General features: G+C 47.7%; 1 protein-coding gene across 1 annotated transcript in view; it reads left to right on the top strand.

Annotated features, from left to right (window-relative positions):
• The first annotated feature begins 4,410 nt into the window (after nucleotides 1-4,410).
• CELSR1 (cadherin EGF LAG seven-pass G-type receptor 1) overlaps nucleotides 4,411-17,631 on the top strand; it is a 163,321-nt gene continuing 150,100 nt past the window's right edge. Inside the window, 1 exon segment of the mRNA XM_036401298.2 lies at nucleotides 4,411-7,177. Coding sequence (XP_036257191.1) covers nucleotides 4,495-7,177 — 2,683 coding nt within the window. The 5' untranslated portion in view covers nucleotides 4,411-4,494.

Raw genomic sequence — 17,631 nt, 5'->3', positions numbered from 1 at the left:
CATGCCTAATATGCTGCTAGTTTATTTGAAATAATGGGTAATAAATAACATTCCCCTCCAAAATCCATTATTCACTTGTAATGTGTGGCACAAAACATCCAGTTTCTTTCAAGTTGCTGGAAAATTGTAAGGTTGTGGAATAAATTGTGGTTAAAGGCTGTTTTATTACTGCCTGTTGTGGTTTCTTAGATTATTTTCTCAAAGTGTTACTTTAGAAGGAATAGATCATTGGTGCATTTGTGAAATGAATAAATGCAGTTATGAAGATGTGATACATATATCAATTTATGTTAACACTATGTATATAGAGATCTCATACAAGATATAGTTGCGTTGCATGGATACCTAAATTTGAGGATAAATTTTCTTCTTCCCCCAAGCAAGAGTTTAGAAGACAAACCCCCTGCTTTGGAGGGGTACACACTGCATATCACTTTTTTGCAATATACTTCACAAATCTGATGCCAGAAAAACTTTTCACCACTCTTGTTCTTAAAAAAAAAAAAAAAAAAAAAAAACAAATGAACTATTTTAACACAACATTACTGAATGTGAATTTTTCAGTCTTTCCTCAAACTACTGGTGGGCTAAGATAAGAAAAGCTCCATCTCCTTCTATAGAACCACCTCTTCCACAGGGATGGATTTACACTGAATCACTTTATTCCCAACCTTAAAAATACTATTGGATCTAGATGCAGGCAAGCCCACTCAGCATGAGCTTTCCTCTGGGCTACAGTCCCAATTAAGGAATGATTCTTGATCTCTCCCCTGGTCTTGTAAACTTAACGTTTTAAGAAAATCCCTTACAGTTTAACTACTATTTTTTAAGCTAAGCACTGAATGAAGTTGGGTAACAATTTAATCCTTTTTTTTTAATTATTTCTCTGATTTTTTTTTTTCATTCACTTTGGAAAGAAACTTGAAATATTTCACTCCTAGACAAGTTGAAACAGAGCTTTTTTTTAGCTGTGAAATGAATATGTCATCAATTGGTACTAGGGAAACAAAGGGTCAAGGAAAACCTCTCCCACTTGCATTTTTTATGAACGTTGCTCATCATGGTGATGTCAGTGTGATTTCTTCTATAGGAAAAGGACAGCTCATATGAGAAAATCTGCAAAATCAGACACAAAGAAAGTACCTGGTTTTCTTTGGAGGATCAGCCTTCACTAAAAACCTGCCAGCTAAAACAAGAGAGACATGTAATTCTGTTTTTGTTCCCCACCTTGAGTTGCCCTTACCAAACGTTTCACTGCTGCCTTCTCCGGCTCTTCTGGACCCACAGAAGCAGCAGCAGGGACAGATCCACCTCTGGTCTAACAGCGACCCCTGTTTCCATACGGAGCACTCTGGGAGCAGGCATGAGTCATTGCGCCACTCAAAAGCCATTTGAGTTGCCAGAGTGTTAAACCATTCTTTTTGCTAGAGCAGTGAGTCAGTCGTAACAATTGCATTCACCATTTTGGATTTGAAATCTATTTTATTGGCGAAATAATGTGACAATCGGTGTATTGCATGCAAGGAACAATAAGGATAATACATTTAATCACAAAAGAGTGAAACATATCAACAAGATGAAATTGACTGGAAATAGAGGGCAGGTCATACAAATAGGGAAAAGATGGAGGATTTTGTGTAATCATACACAAAATTGGTCTATATAGAAGATATTACAGTATCTTCCCAACTCACAGTTACCTCTTATTGCAATAAAAAGAGAAAAAAGTTTAAACTGTCTTTTCTTACAAATCTATTTTGTCTTGAAATATGTATTTTTTGAAGAGCAAGAAAAGATATTATTTTATAACAAGAGGTTATTTTTCAAATTGTAGGCACTGAGCATAGCAGCAAGTAAATGTAGAAGGAAGGAACTTAAACTGAAGTTTCCTTATGCAAATCCCAAGTTGATATTGATTAACCCAGCTACCAAGTGAGTTGCTTTGTTTTTGGAGCAGGTCACCTCATCCACTCAAATTAAATAAACGAACGAAAGTTAAATTTATTTTTTTTTTTACTTTCTTTTCATGAGCAATCATTTTAATCAGAAGACATGCAAAGCCAAGTAAGCTTCTAAATTCCATTTTTTAAAAATCTCAGATTGAGTAAATCTGAATCAGCAAAACATCTTCCAAAAAAACAATTTAAAAAGCTTTTTTCCTCCTGACAGACATACTGACAATTATCCAAGTGGTTTTTTTCTCCTTCCTTCCTTCCTTCCTTCCTTCCTTCCTTCCTTCCTTCCTTCCTTCCTTCCTTCCTTCCTTCCTTCCTTCCTTCCTTCCTTCCTCTCTTTTCTTTCTTTTCTTTTCTTTTCTTTTCTTTTCTTTTCTTTTCTTTTCTTTTCTTTTCTTTTCTTTTCTTTTCTTTTCTTTTCTTTTCTTTTCTTTTCTTTTCTTTTCTTTTCTTTTCTTTTCTTTTCTTTTCTTTTCTTTTCTTGCAATAATGCGTTTCAGGGAATGAAAGCCACTGAAAGAATCTGTTTTATTCACAGTCTTCATATAAGTGCTGAAGAGCCTGAACCGACCGTGACAGATCGCTCTGAAAGTTGCCTCCCAGCTCCTACCGGTAACAAACTTTTGCGAAATCCCAGTCGGCAACCTTGGGCTGCTCGTTATTCCCCACCCCGTGTCCTCATCCTACGTGAAGCTCCTGTTCGCGGGATCTCCGTAGATCGGCCTCGGTCCTTGCCGCTGGCGGCGGGCAGGGCGAGCGCTGCGGGCGGCTCTCCCGCATTCCCGCGTCCCGTCCCGCGCCCTTCCCGCCGCACCCACCAGGGGCCACTGCAGCCGCGGGGATGCGGCCGCAGCTCGGGCGCGTCGCTCAGGCGGCCGCGTCGCTAAGGGAAAAGTAGCGCGACGCACAGTAATCAGCATAAATTCGTAGAATTGACATTATAATCAGCAGTGCAACATTTTCATGAGCTTTGCTTCTTCCCACAGAAGTTTGCGTCCTGTTTATCATCATTTGCGACTGCCCCAAAGAAATCTTTCACTCAAGGCTCCAGATCCCGCCGGCTGCTCTGTGTGTTTCAGAGCAAGGCGTGAGCACGGCAGCAGATCTTGCGCCGGGATACTGGCAGCCCCCCTTGGGCCCCCGCATGATGCTCATCTTGCCCTGGAAAGTAGTTTCACTTTATTTTTCCCCTCTCCATAGCGAGAATTTAATAAACCGAATTTAAATGAATTTCTGTTTAACTTTGTCCTGGACGACGGATCTGAGACGACAGGTGGCTGCTGCGTGGGGAAGCGGCCGAGAGTCGCCTCCCGCGGAGCTCCGTCCACGCGGGGCAGCGGAGCAGCCGCAGCGGGCTCTGCCCGAGCGCGCACGGCCCCGCCGGGGCGGGCAGCATCCCCGGCCGCCGAGGGGCGCCGGGCGGCGGAGCGGGAGCCCCGCGGGGCTGAATCGGCCCGGCCCCCGCCGCCGCCGCCCGGGAGGGGCCGGGCGGGGCCGGCAGGAAACCCCGCCCCGGGCAGCGCCCGCCGCGCTCCGCGCAGCCTGCGCTGCTCAGCGGAGCCGAGCCGAGCCGACCGGGACGGGACGGGACAGGACAGGACGGGACGGGACGGGACGGACGAGGCGCGGCGGCTCTGCCGTGTCGCGCTGCCACGCGGGACCGCGCCGCCCGTGGGCCGGCCCCGCCGCGGGGGGGACCTCGGTATTTGATTGTCTTTTCTTCTTTTTGGCGAAGGAGAGAAGCAGCAGGTTTATGCTAATCGCCCTCTGGGGAGCGGCGGCGGGAGGAGGAGGAGAGGAGCCATTTTGAACTCACTTCAAAGTTTAAGGTGGAAAAGTTGGAGCTCTCCAGCCTGCTGCCCGCGGACCGGGACGGGGCGCGGGGCTTGAGGCCGGCGGTGCCCGGGAGGCGAGGGCGGTGGGGGGCGCGGGCCGGCGGCTGATGGATGCGGGCGGGCGGGCAGCCCGGCGGGTGGATGGATTGTGCAGCAGCCCGCTGCCCGGCCCCGCTGCCCGCTGAGCTCCGGAGATGCCGCGGCTGCTGTCCGCCGCCGCCTGCGTGTCCTGGGCCGCGCTGCTCTGCGCCCTGGCGTCGGCAGGCGGCCGGGACCCGCGGCCGCCCCGCGCCGCTCCGCTCCTCCACCTGCCCGCGGGGGCCGCGGGCCGCCCCGCCGCTGCCGCCGAGCCGCCGGCGCTGCCGCCCGCCGGGCGCCTGAGGGCTGCGGGGACCGCGCCGCGCCGCGCTCCGCCCGCCGAGCCCCGCGGGCCCCGCGGCGGCGGCGGCCCCTGCCCGCGGCGAGCCCGGCACCGGGCGGGCGCCGAGCCCCGCGGAGCCGCCGCCGGCTGCAACCCGCTGCCGGGCACGGAGGGCGGCGGGCGGCGGGCAGCGCGGCGGGCGCGGAGCCTCAACAGCCCCCCGCAGTTCCAGCTGCCCAGCTACCAGGTCTCCATCCCCGAGAACGAACCGGCCGGCACGGCGGTCATCGTGCTGCGGGCCCAGGACCCTGACGAGGGGGAAGCCGGCCGGCTGGCGTACTCCATGGAGGCGCTCTTTGACGAGCGCTCCAACGACTACTTCACCATCGACGCCGAGACGGGCAGTGTGGTCACTGCCCGCAGCCTTGACCGGGAGACGAAGGACACCCACGTGCTGAAGGTTACCGCCTCCGACCACGGTTCCCCTCGCCGCCGTTCGGCCACCACCTATCTGACAGTGACTGTGAGTGACACCAACGACCACGAGCCAGTGTTTGAGCAGCCCGAGTACCGGGAGAGCATCCGGGAGAACCTGGAGGTGGGTTATGAGGTGCTGACTATCCGTGCCACTGATGGTGATGCCCCAGCCAATGCCAACATGCTGTACCGCCTGCTGGAGCCGGGAGCTGGTGACGGAGTCTTTGAGATTGACCCGCGTTCCGGGGTTGTGAGGACCCGGGCTTCCGTGGACCGTGAGGAGGTCTCTGAGTACCACCTGGTGGTGGAAGCCAACGACCAGGGCAAGGATCCGGGCCCACGCAGTGCCACAGCTATGGTGCACATCACCGTGGAGGATGAGAATGACAACTACCCTCAGTTCAGTGAGAAGCGCTACCTGGTCCAGGTGCCAGAGGATGCTCCAGTGAACAGCCAGATATTGCAGGTGCAGGCCACAGATCGGGACCGGGGCAGCAATGCCCAAGTGCACTACAGCATCGTGAGTGGCAACTTGAAAGGCCAGTTCTACATTCACTCTTTCTCTGGCGCCATCGACCTCATCAACCCTCTGGATTACGAGACTATTCGGGAGTACACGCTCCGGATCAAAGCCCAGGATGGGGGCAGACCTCCTTTGATCAACTCCAGTGGTATGGTGTCAGTGCAGGTTGTGGACGTGAATGACAATGCCCCCATCTTTGTGAGCACTCCCTTCCAGGCCACGGTGCTGGAGAATGTTCCTCTGGGCTACTCGGTGCTGCACATCCAGGCTGTGGATGCTGACTCTGGAGAGAATGCCCGCCTGGAGTACAAACTCATAGAGATGGCACCATCCGCTGGAGGTGCCCCTGTAGCAGGTGACTCTGGGTTCCCTTTTCAAATCAACAACAGCACGGGGTGGATCACTGTGGCTGCAGAGCTGGACCGAGAGACTGTGGAAAACTATCACTTTGGGGTGGAGGCCAGGGACCATGGCGTGCCGGTCATGACCTCCTCAGCCAGCGTGTCCATCACTGTCCTGGACGTGAACGACAACAACCCCACCTTCACAGAGAAGGTGTATCACCTCAGACTGAACGAGGATGCAGCTGTGGGCAGCAGTGTCCTGACCCTGACAGCAGTGGACAGGGACGTTAACAGTGTTGTGACTTACCAGATTACCAGTGGCAACACCAGGAACCGTTTTGCCATCACCAGTCAGAGTGGAGGAGGGCTGATCACGCTGGCCTTGCCCCTGGATTACAAACAAGAAAGGCAGTATGTGCTCACAGTCACTGCCTCTGATGGCACTCGCTTTGACACCGTCCAGGTCTTCATCAATGTCACAGATGCCAACACACACCGTCCAGTTTTCCAGAGCTCCCACTACACAGTGAGCGTCAGTGAGGACAAGCCCATTGGCACCTCTATTGTCACCATCAGTGCCACTGATGAGGACACAGGGGAGAACGCAAGAATCACTTATATTTTGGACGATAACATCCCGCAGTTCCGCATTGACCCCGATACAGGCACCATCACCACCCTGATGGAGCTGGACTATGAGGACCAGGCCTCGTACACGTTGGCCATTACAGCCCACGACAATGGTATCCCCCAGAAGTCAGACACGACGTACGTTGAGATTCTCATCCTGGATGCCAATGACAATGCACCCCGCTTCCTGCGCGACCGCTACCAGGGCTCGGTTTTTGAGGATGTGCCGCTCTCCACCAGTGTCCTGCAGCTGTCTGCCACTGACCGTGACTCAGGCCTCAATGGCCGTCTCCTCTACACATTCCAAGGGGGTGATGATGGAGATGGGGACTTCTACATTGAACCCACTTCTGGAGTGATACGCACGCTGCGCAAGCTGGACCGCGAGAACGTGGCTGTCTACAGCCTGCGGGCTTTTGCTGTGGACAGGGGCAGCCCGCCCCTGAAAGCCTCTGTGGACATCCAGGTGACCGTGCTGGACATTAATGACAACCCCCCTGTCTTTGAGAAGGATGAATTTGATATCTTTGTGGAGGAGAACAGCCCTGTGGGCTCTATTGTGGCACGCATCAGTGCAGCTGATCCTGACGAGGGGACCAATGCGCAGATCATGTACCAGATTGTAGAGGGGAACATCCCTGAGGTCTTCCAACTAGACTTGCTCAACGGAGACCTCACAGCCCTAATGGACCTGGATTATGAGAGCCGGACAGAGTACGTTATTGTGGTGCAGGCCACTTCAGCCCCTCTCGTGAGCCGAGCAACTGTGCACATCCGCCTCCTGGACCAGAACGATAATCCCCCCGTGCTGCAGGACTTCCAGATCCTCTTCAACAACTACGTGACCAACAAGTCCAACAGCTTTCCCTTGGGCGTGATTGGCAAGATCCCAGCTCATGATCCCGATGTGTCTGATAGCCTGGCCTACACTTTTGTCCAAGGCAATGAGTTAAACTTGCTCCTTTTGGACTCTGTCACTGGGGAGCTCAAACTCAGTCGTGATCTGGACAACAACAGACCCCTGGAAGCCCTTATGAAAGTGTCAGTCTCAGGTAAGCAAGCATTTGAGTGCATGATTTTGTTTGTCAGACCAGTATGGGGGCACAGGCAGAAAAAACACACTTGCAGTTCAGAGTGTAGCTCTTGGTTTCCTGAAGCAGAAATTGATCTGTGAAATTTTTGGAGAGGAACCACAAACATCTATCTGTCTTTGTGCTGTGGATTGAAGTGGTGCTTTGAAGTTATTTACTAAACGTGGCTCACAAGGATAAATAAATATGAGTGTGCATGGAAGGGAGCATACTCCCTCAGCTGAGGTGGTACTGAGGCTGCTACTGAGGCTGGGGCTTTTCTGATGTGGTTCCATAAAGGTAGTAAATGATGTAACTTGCAAAGGTAGTAAATGATGTAACTTGCAAAGATGCAGGGAATGCACAGGTATCTGTAATGCTGTCTCCCTTCTCTCTTTATTTTTCTCTACAAAAGAAGTTGAGATTTGGTATCTCTGCCTTTTCAGCAACAAAACATGTTTACTCCCTTCTGTGTACCCAGAGGTTTGTCTGGTAGCTCCTTAGACCTCAGCCCAGAGCTGGTGTGGCCCAGGTGGATGTTCTGCTGTGTTTGCACTGCTGACCTGCACTCCTGTGGGAAATGGCAGCTCTGAAAGCAATGAGCTATGGCTGTGTGAGAGCTGTGTGACATGGCTAATGGCACTGGAGCTGCTTTAGTGGCACTAGGGGCAGATATTGGCCAAATGCAGCCCTCAAATCAGGGGAGGGAGAGACAGGGACAGGGAGGGATGCTGTGCATTAACTTCATTGGAGAACTTGTGTCTCTGTGTGTTTGTGAAGACTGTTCCATATTGTCTAATATGTGCTTTTATTTGAGCACAAACACACTCTTAGGATATTATTCTTTTTCTGCTCAGTTGCCTGTTTATCATGGAATTACTTTTTATGCCCCTAATTGTGACATCAATCGTGCAATGAGTAATTTCCTTTTCAGGTGCCACTCTATAAGTTTACTGTGGACCTGATCCCATATTTCTGTTGACTTTCAAAGGTTTAACCTGATACTTTTCTTGCTGCCTCTCTCTGCAGACTAAAACTATGATTTGTGTTTAAAAAAAAAAGGCTCGAAGTACTAGGTATGTAAAATCACACTTGGGGAGATGATTAGAGAAATAATAATCAATCTGTAGCATAATCCCAGCAGCAATTGTTTTGCTGTAAAAGTGACCACAGTGTGCAGCAAGGCCTCAAAAAAGTGAGCCACGCTCTCCCTTGTGTTTGCAGGCTTGAGGTTCTTTATTCTTCTGAAAAATGAAAGTGACATTAACTGAGCTGACTGATTTTGCTGCAGTGTATCCCCTGAAAAGCCACTCCTGGCTCTTCCAAAATGCTAGGGTGCAGCTTATGTGGTAAGATAAATGCTGTTTCCATGTCCTGAGAGGACTAGCAGGAAAAACAGACAGTAGGCTTGTGACCTTAAAGAAAAACATTTGGATTAAGGTGCAGATGATTGCATGGTCACTGTCTGTTTGAACCAGTAGCTCTTTATCTGGTAGCAGAAGATAAGCACTCATCTTGGAGCACAAAGCTTGGAAGAGTTGTTAGGCTAGGTGAGGAGTGTGTTCAGTGCAGAAAATAGCTAAATAGCTGACATGGGTGATTCCTTTCTCAGTATAATGATTTACACGGTTTAAGTAGGTGAAGTCTCAGGCAGGAGTGAAGACCTGTTTTCTTCTTTTCTATGCAGGAGATTGATTATTTCAGCATCCTTTTCATGTTTTGTGAAGGTGTGAACTTTGAAACTGTGCTGTGATGTTCATCAGAATGGACTGTCTGCTGCTTGTCTTGAGATACTTGAAATGCTTAAGCTTTTTATGGCTAGGATTTTAAAATAATTTTAAGGAGCACTGAACTACATTTGACATTTATTTCGAAAGGTTGGCTGTGTGGAAATTAGAAGGGCAGTTTGTCGTGTGATTAGTCCATGAAAGTCTCACCTGCCTGGTTTCTCTGATTTATCTGATGAAGTTCAAAAAAGAAAAGAGACAGAGAAGAAGCTCAGACAGGAGTACTCCCCGGGGTTATCTCTAAGTGTTGCGTAACACCTGCAAATCATCTGCTAAAATGACCTGCCAGTTAACTGGAAAAAACGTGTCTATGGAGTAGCCATTAACCTCCCAACCCAGCCAAACACAAAGTCCTCCGCTACTCGCAGCTGCTCTTGGGTCAGGGAAGGACTGGAACTCCTTCTGGACTTGGGGGATTTGATCTCTATACGAGTCGGAAATAACAGTGGTGCTATAAAAATCTTATTTCTGTCTAGCAATGTGTTGTGCAGCAGAGGCATGTGAGTGTGTGCAGTGCTAGCCAGGAGCCCTGCTACTCACGGAGTTACTTTGAGACACTGATACGTGGCTAAACGCAGCACTCTTTCATTTCACTTGGGGATTATTCAAATAAGCATGATAATTTTTGCTTACTCCTTATAAACAAAATGTAAGAATCATGAAGAGCAAGCAAACAGAGCTAATAGGCTTCATAAAGCTGTCAGAAGTTTCATGTCATCATTGTCAGAGGCTCTGTGGGCTGGTGAGCAGCTGGGGCAGGCTCTGCCCTTGCTGGGGTGCCCGTGGGGTACCTGTGGGCTGTGCCCCCCAGCCAGGCAGGAACCAGCCCAGGCCGAGGAGGGACGAGTGTGGGTGGTGTGGATATTAGCATTTTGCTTTGGACTGGAAGGAGCTTTTGAAGTCTGTCTCTTTTGAAGTGAATCTCTCTGGGTGTCCCTCTGCCTGTGCCTGTTTTGCAGAGCTGTCTGAGTGAACAAACCGGACCCCTTTTGCATGCAACTGTTCCAGACGTGCTCCAGGGGTCCCTTAAAAAGGCACATTCTCCCTTTTCTAGTGTACCTTCAAGGGTTTCCTACAGAAAGGCAGAGCTTTAGCTTTATATTCCCATGTCTGCACATTGTTTTAACAACTGGGGTAAAATCTGGACTCTGCTGAAATCCTGCCCCTGCTTTCCAGGAGGGGCAGGATTTTACCCTGACCTTCTGAAACAGGTGGTCAAGAGTCTATCAGTCTGTGATTTCTTAGTTTTACTAATTGACAGGATGGTTAAATATGATTTTTTTTTTTTTTGTCCACAGTGATGTTCATCATAATGTTAAAATGGGATTTATTTGGTCCAAAATGGGTTAAACATTGTTGAAGTCACGTTTGTTAAACATTATATTGTAGCTCTTGCTGGGGCAGCAGGAGGGGGAAGGCTGGTATGAGCATCAGCTTTTCACAAACGTTACACAAGTTTGCCTGGGTATCACATTGCAAACACTGCTGGCACCTGCTTGGCTGTGTTGCCACAAGTAGTCCCACTTATCATCAGCGACAGCTCGGTGGGATACAATAGATGTGTGTGCAAACTCCTCTGGGAACCCAGCCTAAATCAGCAGTGCAGACAAAACCCAAACTGGCTGGGTGCTACAGCTTTCGAGTGGTCCACATAAATGTAAAATATCATTATGCAACAGACAATATACAATTCTGAGAAGGTGTTGCACCTCAGGCGGTGAGGGATAGACACTCAGGCATTTCTGAGGACTGTGCAAGCTCAAGTATTGTCTTTTACATTTCTTTAGCTTTAAATATCCAGTGGCATTCAGTGAGGTTATTGACCATCAGCAAATAGAAATTAACATAGAGCTTGTTTGTGTTACAATCAGCTTTGGGAATTTTCACTCAGAGGTTCATAAAGAATCTTTATTATTATTGTAATTTTAAAGTCATTATTGCTAATGATCCTGAATCTCCAGGTCTGTGCCTTCTCCATACAGATACAGATGCTGCAATAATTTGGTGCAGCCCTTCTCAGAAAGGTGAGGCCACAGCAGTGCCTGAGTACAAAGTATTGGGGTGTTACTGGTGTGTGGCAAGATTTGGGATTAAAGGGAAAAAGGAAATTCTAGCAAAAAGGTATCTTTGTATGTACAGGAACACCTGTGGGCACGGAGGGTGAGCAGGGTGTGACCTCTCGGATGTGCAGAGCAGCACCAGGACACAGCCCAGCCTCATGCCCCCACCTTTGGGCAGCTGGGGCCTTCTGAGCTCTGGGGGCAGATCTGCAGGGCAGCTGCTTCTGGCTGCCACCAAGGACATGCTTCCAGGGACAGCAAGGGGCACTTAGCACCCTCACTGCTCTCCAGGGCCCCCCTTCCAGGGAAACATTGCCACAGGCAGCTGGTGTAGGGATCCCTGTGGGTTATACAGGTAGGAGATGATGGAAATGGATGGGAGGAGAGTCCTCCCCTTGGAGCAGGAGATGTGTTGGGGCCTGTTCTGTGGCTGCAGGGCTTTTACATGCTGGCATCCCAGGCACCTTGGCTTGCTGCACTTCCCGTGCATCCTACTGTAGAGCAAGGAGAGGAGGCAGCAGGGCAAAGGCTGCTGAGGTGTGGGAGGCAGTGATGAGGGACCCATTCGGAAAGATGGCATGGAACCACAAGCTGCAGGATTGCATCTCCAGTCCTTGTGTGGTGTGTTTGGTGGGACTGAAGTGAAGGATGATTGATAATAGCTAGTAGTGGTGACTTTGAACATTTACATTTATTTTCCTAAAACAGCAAATCAAGAACAGTGACCATCAATTAAAGCTAGGGTAGCTCCTGGATCTGCTGTGGCTACCTGAATCCTTTATTTCATCCATATAGGTTCCATATGCTAATTCATGCCACAGCAAGGTGCATTGTAGATGTGTGTCCTTCCAGCCTGCTGGAATGTGACTTTGCCTTTTCAGCTGCATGAGGTGCTCCAGCTGATAAAAAGCTGTGGTTGCCTTGTTGCTTCCCTACAGGCTTCCTTCCCCTTCATGCCTGGGTTTCTTAGGAGTGGTGTATTTTTGTTTCAAAATACAGGAAAACATCTATGGCAGTGAGGGGAAATTATTTGGTGGAAGTCTGACTGACAAAGTAACTTTTTATGAGATAAAAGGTATCTTCTGTCTCCCAATAAATAAAATGTTGATACTTTTCTTGTCAATTTCTGGGAAAGAGAGAAGCTAAGGTAACAAGGAGAAAGTATTAGAAGAATGAGAATGGGGATAGGACGGTGAGAAAGATCTAATAGGCTTTACTTGACAACAAGTCTCATGGGAAAGAAATTAAATGTAGGGAAGTATGGTGGTGGGACTACCTTGAAAACTTTTTTCCTCTCATTTTCACATTGTTTGCAAATTAAGAGGTAGTTGTAATAACATTTTTAAAAATTGGATTAGTAATTGGTTTATCTTTTTGATTGCTTTTTAACCCTCAGGGTATATTAAAGAATTGGTTTCCTTGGTGTATTCTCTTGTGATTTTTTTCCATCTCAGACATCACTGAAGTATTCTTCCTTCTGACCTGCACCCCTGAGTTCAGAAGAATCCTCTCTTGTTCTGTTTTCTGGTCAGGCATTTCAGAATTGTTTTAGGCTGGGATTGTGGAGCCTGCTGCAAACTGCCAAATACAGAGTAAACATTGAATTGTTGTCCAGGTAATGGCAAAAGAACCCTTTGTTTAGAATACAGGAACAGTTTTCGAAGTTTCCATGTTAGCATGATAGTAAACCTGCAGCAGAGGCAGTGGTGGGGAAAGTAGGTGATGTGGAGCAGTGGGATTTTATACTTCATTATCTCCAACATCCCAGGTGTTACCTGAGGAAGTGTCTGGCTGCTGATAACGCCTATCAGGTTACATCTGCTCACTGAATGGTCCATTTTCCTTCAGTGTATGTACTTAATACCTTGGAACTCCCATCCATTGCTGACTCCCATCTTGGAACTAAAGAAATTTTCTCAAGACATCCCATGAGTGAGGAACATAATGTGAGGTTTTAAAGTGTAGCATTAGGTGAAGTAGGTAGTGTGCTCTTCTGTAGGGTGATTGAGAGACCCTTAGCAGACACTTGGATGGGAACCCAGACATCCTCACATTTCAACCAGTCTGACCAGAGCATCTTGATAGAGCATCTTGCCATCCTGGTATCTCCCAGCATCTCCATGGAGGGTTTGGGGTGACTCAGTCATGATCTGCCTCCTCCTCAGAGTGTGCAGCAGGTCTGTCAGACGCCCCTGTGGCTGACAGGTTGTCTGCAGTCTTTGGGCTGGCTGGGGAGTTCATGTGTCCAGGGGCCTGTGAGAGCATGCCACAGCTATGATGGTGGTTCCAGTTCAGCCAGATGTGCAGCTGCTGCACACACTGGCATAGCTGAGCTCACATCCATCTGGTTATGTTGGGTACAGCAATTGTTGGGCACGGGTTTGCAGTTGCACTGGGCCCTCAATTTCCTTGTGGGTCAGGTGAGACTGATATGAAGACCCTGGGAATATGACTGCTCTGAAAGCTGGAGCAGGAAACAACTGAATGTGGAGCAGAAACCTCTTTAAACCTGTGTGCAAGCACCTTTTCAATATTTAGCAGTGTAGGCAACTCTATCAGTAATGCTCATGCATGGAGGATGAGTAAGGGAAGGATCAAATGTCAAGACACAAGATCTATGCTCTCATCCCTTCTCCCTCTCTTTCTTAACCCTTCAGGGGTTTGAGAGTCACTTGGTGAGGACAAGCTCTCCAGTCTGAGTAGCTGAGATAACAACACAGCTTACCTGCTTGCCTCAGTATTGCCTAAGCTACAGGGTTTGGGCAACTGTCTCTTTTGGCTTCCTTTGACCTACTGACTTGCATTTCCAAAAATATCTATGGAAAGTATTTAGGAAATGTAGGAGGGTTAGAAGAGCTGAAGATACTCAGATCAGGTCTAATAACAGTCTTTGGCAATCTTCCATGTTACAGTTTTTCTGTCCTGGTTTCTGTGGGAATTATGATGTTTTTAGGTAATACGGTAATCCTGACTACTCTGATGTCTACTTTGCCATTCAAGAAACAAGCATGGTAGTACTGTCTTTTCTGAAGAAAAGGTTTTTTTTTGCTGTCTGCTCCTTTTTCAAGACTAGTTATACAGAAGATTACATAAATCAAAGTACAGAACAAGTTGACAAGGAGTTCAGTTCTTCAAAGATTTTTTTCACAGTGGTTGTCCACTTGAAACAAAGAACATCTGAGACCTAATTAAATTCAGTTTTGCCACTTTGTATTTCTGTGACAAGTGACAGTATTATTTTTCCCTCCCCCAATGGAGCTCTTTTTCCAGTGTTGAAAAACACTGAGCTATTTATAGAAGTAATGCAGTTTTCCAAAAGGGGCTGAATGTAATCTTTATAAAAAATTTTGAAATCTGTTGAGATTTTCCTAATGCTTTTTAAAAAAATTCTTGTCTTTGCTTGAGGATGAATTGCAATATGTTGATCTTGTTTGATTGAAAACAGCATTATCAAAGGTACAGCTTGGCTTTTATGGTCAGATCTCTATCTGGTACCATGATCATCCTCTGTATCTCTTCAAATGCTTCAGATGTAGGTTGCAGCCATGACTGGTTGATAAGCAGGAGGGCTGTTGACTGGAAATGTCCATCTCACCCCACTGATTAAAGAGGGAACAGAAATGACTGGCTTGGGCTGAGAGCCTTGCTGTTAAGTGGCTGAAGTTCAGTGGGATGAACCCACCCTGAACGTGTGGGCCAGAACGGAAGGGTTTGTTTTCTTTTGGAGTGATGATTGTATTTATTTCTGTTACTGCAAACTACCTGTAGTAACAGGCTTTGCAGACCAGATAGAAAAGATGGGGGAGGCTGTAATTTGCAAAGTGGAAAATATTTTGCCGTGAATAATGTTAGGATGTACTTTAAATATTGTCAAGGGTTTGAGTGAATGAAGGGGGAAAGTATGCTTTTATGGGGATTTGGCATTCAACAAAGAAAGAAAATTTTAAAATACTTCAGAAAGATGATCTTTGCACTTGAAAAAAAAGCACTTGAACAGAAAAGTAGGATTTGCTGGAGAGAAAGGAAAAACTGTTGGACTTTGTTTCAACAAGTCGTTAAGTCTGCTAAGCTGTAACCACCTTCATATTTATTCTAGTGTTTACCCTTGCCAAGCACAAAAAAAGCAAATAAATGGAACAGCAAACCTGTAATAAATCCTCAGGGGACCACATGATAAACACAGACATGTTATGTTTATCACATACAAAGGAAAGTGATCTGTTTTCAACACCATTGCCTGACACGTGATAGATGCTACATTCCATCAGGTCTCCTGCACTTTTGGAAATTATGCATATGGTCAAAATATTTCAGTGCTTTTTCAAGGAGGCAAAAGAAAAATCCCTTGTTAACAACTGCTGTCAATGTGGCACCTCCTGCCTTCTGTGGAGTCTGTGGGCTCGGCCCAGTTTTAGGAAGAAGCAAAAGGTTCTGGACCCCACCAAAAGCGGCAAAGCAAGGACTATGCTATTAGATTTGAGTTTCCAAGATGGGATGGCCAGCACCCAGCAGTCTGTCTTTGCTGTTAGATCCCAAGGGGCTGTTAGGTTTGGAAGCTGACGTACTCAAGGTGGATCTCTGTAGCTGCCATGCCAGTGGGACACTCATCATGGACACAAAGATCTGCTGGGTTGGTTGGGTTTGCTCTTTTCTTTCACTTGCCACAGATCAGACTCCTTGATCCTATTCAAAACTGATGTTAGCAAGTCACTGAGCTCATTGCATTGAATTTCTGTCACAGCACTTTTGAACTTCCCAGGAACCAGCTCAGCCTCTCATTTATTTGTGTGCTTGCAGTGTTCGTGCTGGCTCCATTTCTAAAGGAGACCCTTGAACATCCAAGCTGTGATTTTTAGTTTTAAAATTGATTTGGCTGTGTGCATTTGGTTTAAATCATGTAAAAGGTGTCCCACACCAGTGCATTTCTTGTTTTAGACACTGCAGGCATCATTCAGTGGGGACTAGGGAGAGGCATTTGGCACCTTTCATGCCTAAGGTCTAGTAAGAGGACTTGGATCTAACCAGCAAGTGCTAGAGCATTTCACTTGTAGGTGCCTGTTCCCTGCAGCCCTATTCTGTTTTAGGCAGTTAAGTGTCCTATAAAGTGGGAATACTTGAAATACCATCCCACTACAGCTTGGGCACTTCACTCAGCACAGCGATCAGGACACTCACGAGGGCAGAGATGGGCTGGGCTCCAGCCCTTGATCTGAGAGCTCTCACTGTGTTGTACGTTAGAGAGGAGCCCCAGAAGGTTCACAAGCTGCTGTGGGACTCACATTTCCCATCTCTTTGGTGAGTACCATAAGGCACAGGATCACACTCACTCTTGCAGGAGAGGAGGTTTCTGGCTCATGTGCATGGGCACCTCTGCTTCAGCAGCACTGTGGGCACTCTGGCTTTTACCCTCAGCTGCTGGAGGCTGTTTAGGCCATAACAAAACAGGGATCACAAGCCATTCAGGCCATGTCAGGACTAGGTCACTTCTGGTCATAACCAGGAACTGAATTCTTCTCACCTGGGAACTTAAAATAAACAAGAACCAATATATTCTGATTTTATGTGGAGCAGCCCCCAGATGGGCTAAAGGATTGCTTATGGAAGAATTCATGGGCTCAGGCTTAAATTACACTGCTAAATATTCAGAGTCCAACCCATCCTTGCCTACTGTTTAATCCTCTTTCTCCCTGCACTTGCCATGATGATAGACTTCTGGCAATTATGGACTTGTTGCTGCTCGTCCCCTGGGTACAGTGGCTTTTCCTGCAGTGTGCTCTGGTGCTTCAGGCAGCCACTGCTGCCCCACATGTGTGCTAAAGGTCCCTTGGCAGCACTGACTGGGCTGAACTGTCCCATTGGTGACTCAGTTTCCCTTCTCACAGGGTGCATTTCTGGTGTTGGCCTCCTCTTACTGACACAGAGTAATTTGGTGGTGTGAGCTCTGCACGATGAGCTCTCCATCTGGCAGGTAATTGCCTGCTAGTTTAAATCCCATCTTAGCTTCAGTTTCTCAAGCTCATGAACCTGCTGGTGCCTTCTGGTTAGTTTTGCAGGGTGTTTGATAAAGGGTTTGGTGCAAGTTATAGTGATGTGGGTAAATTTCTCTGTTTTTTTTCATTGATATGTAAGACAGATTAACTTTTAGGTCCTACTTACCAAGCTACCTGACATTGTTCTGCATTGAGTTTGGCAGAATGACACCTGGGTTTGTAGACCAAGCTGCTGACAGCAGGCACTGGTTGTTTGCCCTGGTTAAGCAGAGTGGGAACCCTGGGTATGTTCTGGGACCTTGTAGATGCTGAAAGCTTGTTATACAATACACGCTGCTGCTCCTCTTTCCTTCTTCCATATATTTTTTCCTCTTTCTCCCTTTGCACTCACTGCATCTGTTTGCTCTATCCTGATGTGCAGCAAGGTGCTGCATCTCTGGAGCTTGCTTGCTGCAAGTTTGTACAGGGCCAAGCACAGCAGAGACCTTGCTGGGCTGCTTTTGTAATACCTGCTGTAAATAATGGGCATAACCAGCAGGCATCGAGTGAGTGACTGCCCTGTGAGATAACAGCAGTGCTGGGATGTCCTGGGCCCATGG

The sequence above is a fragment of the Molothrus ater genome, chromosome 5 (assembly GCF_012460135.2).
Source record: "Molothrus ater isolate BHLD 08-10-18 breed brown headed cowbird chromosome 5, BPBGC_Mater_1.1, whole genome shotgun sequence".
Taxonomy (NCBI): domain Eukaryota; kingdom Metazoa; phylum Chordata; class Aves; order Passeriformes; family Icteridae; genus Molothrus; species Molothrus ater.
Note: the sequence above shows the minus strand (reverse complement) of the source record. Positions and strands in the feature narration are given on the sequence as shown.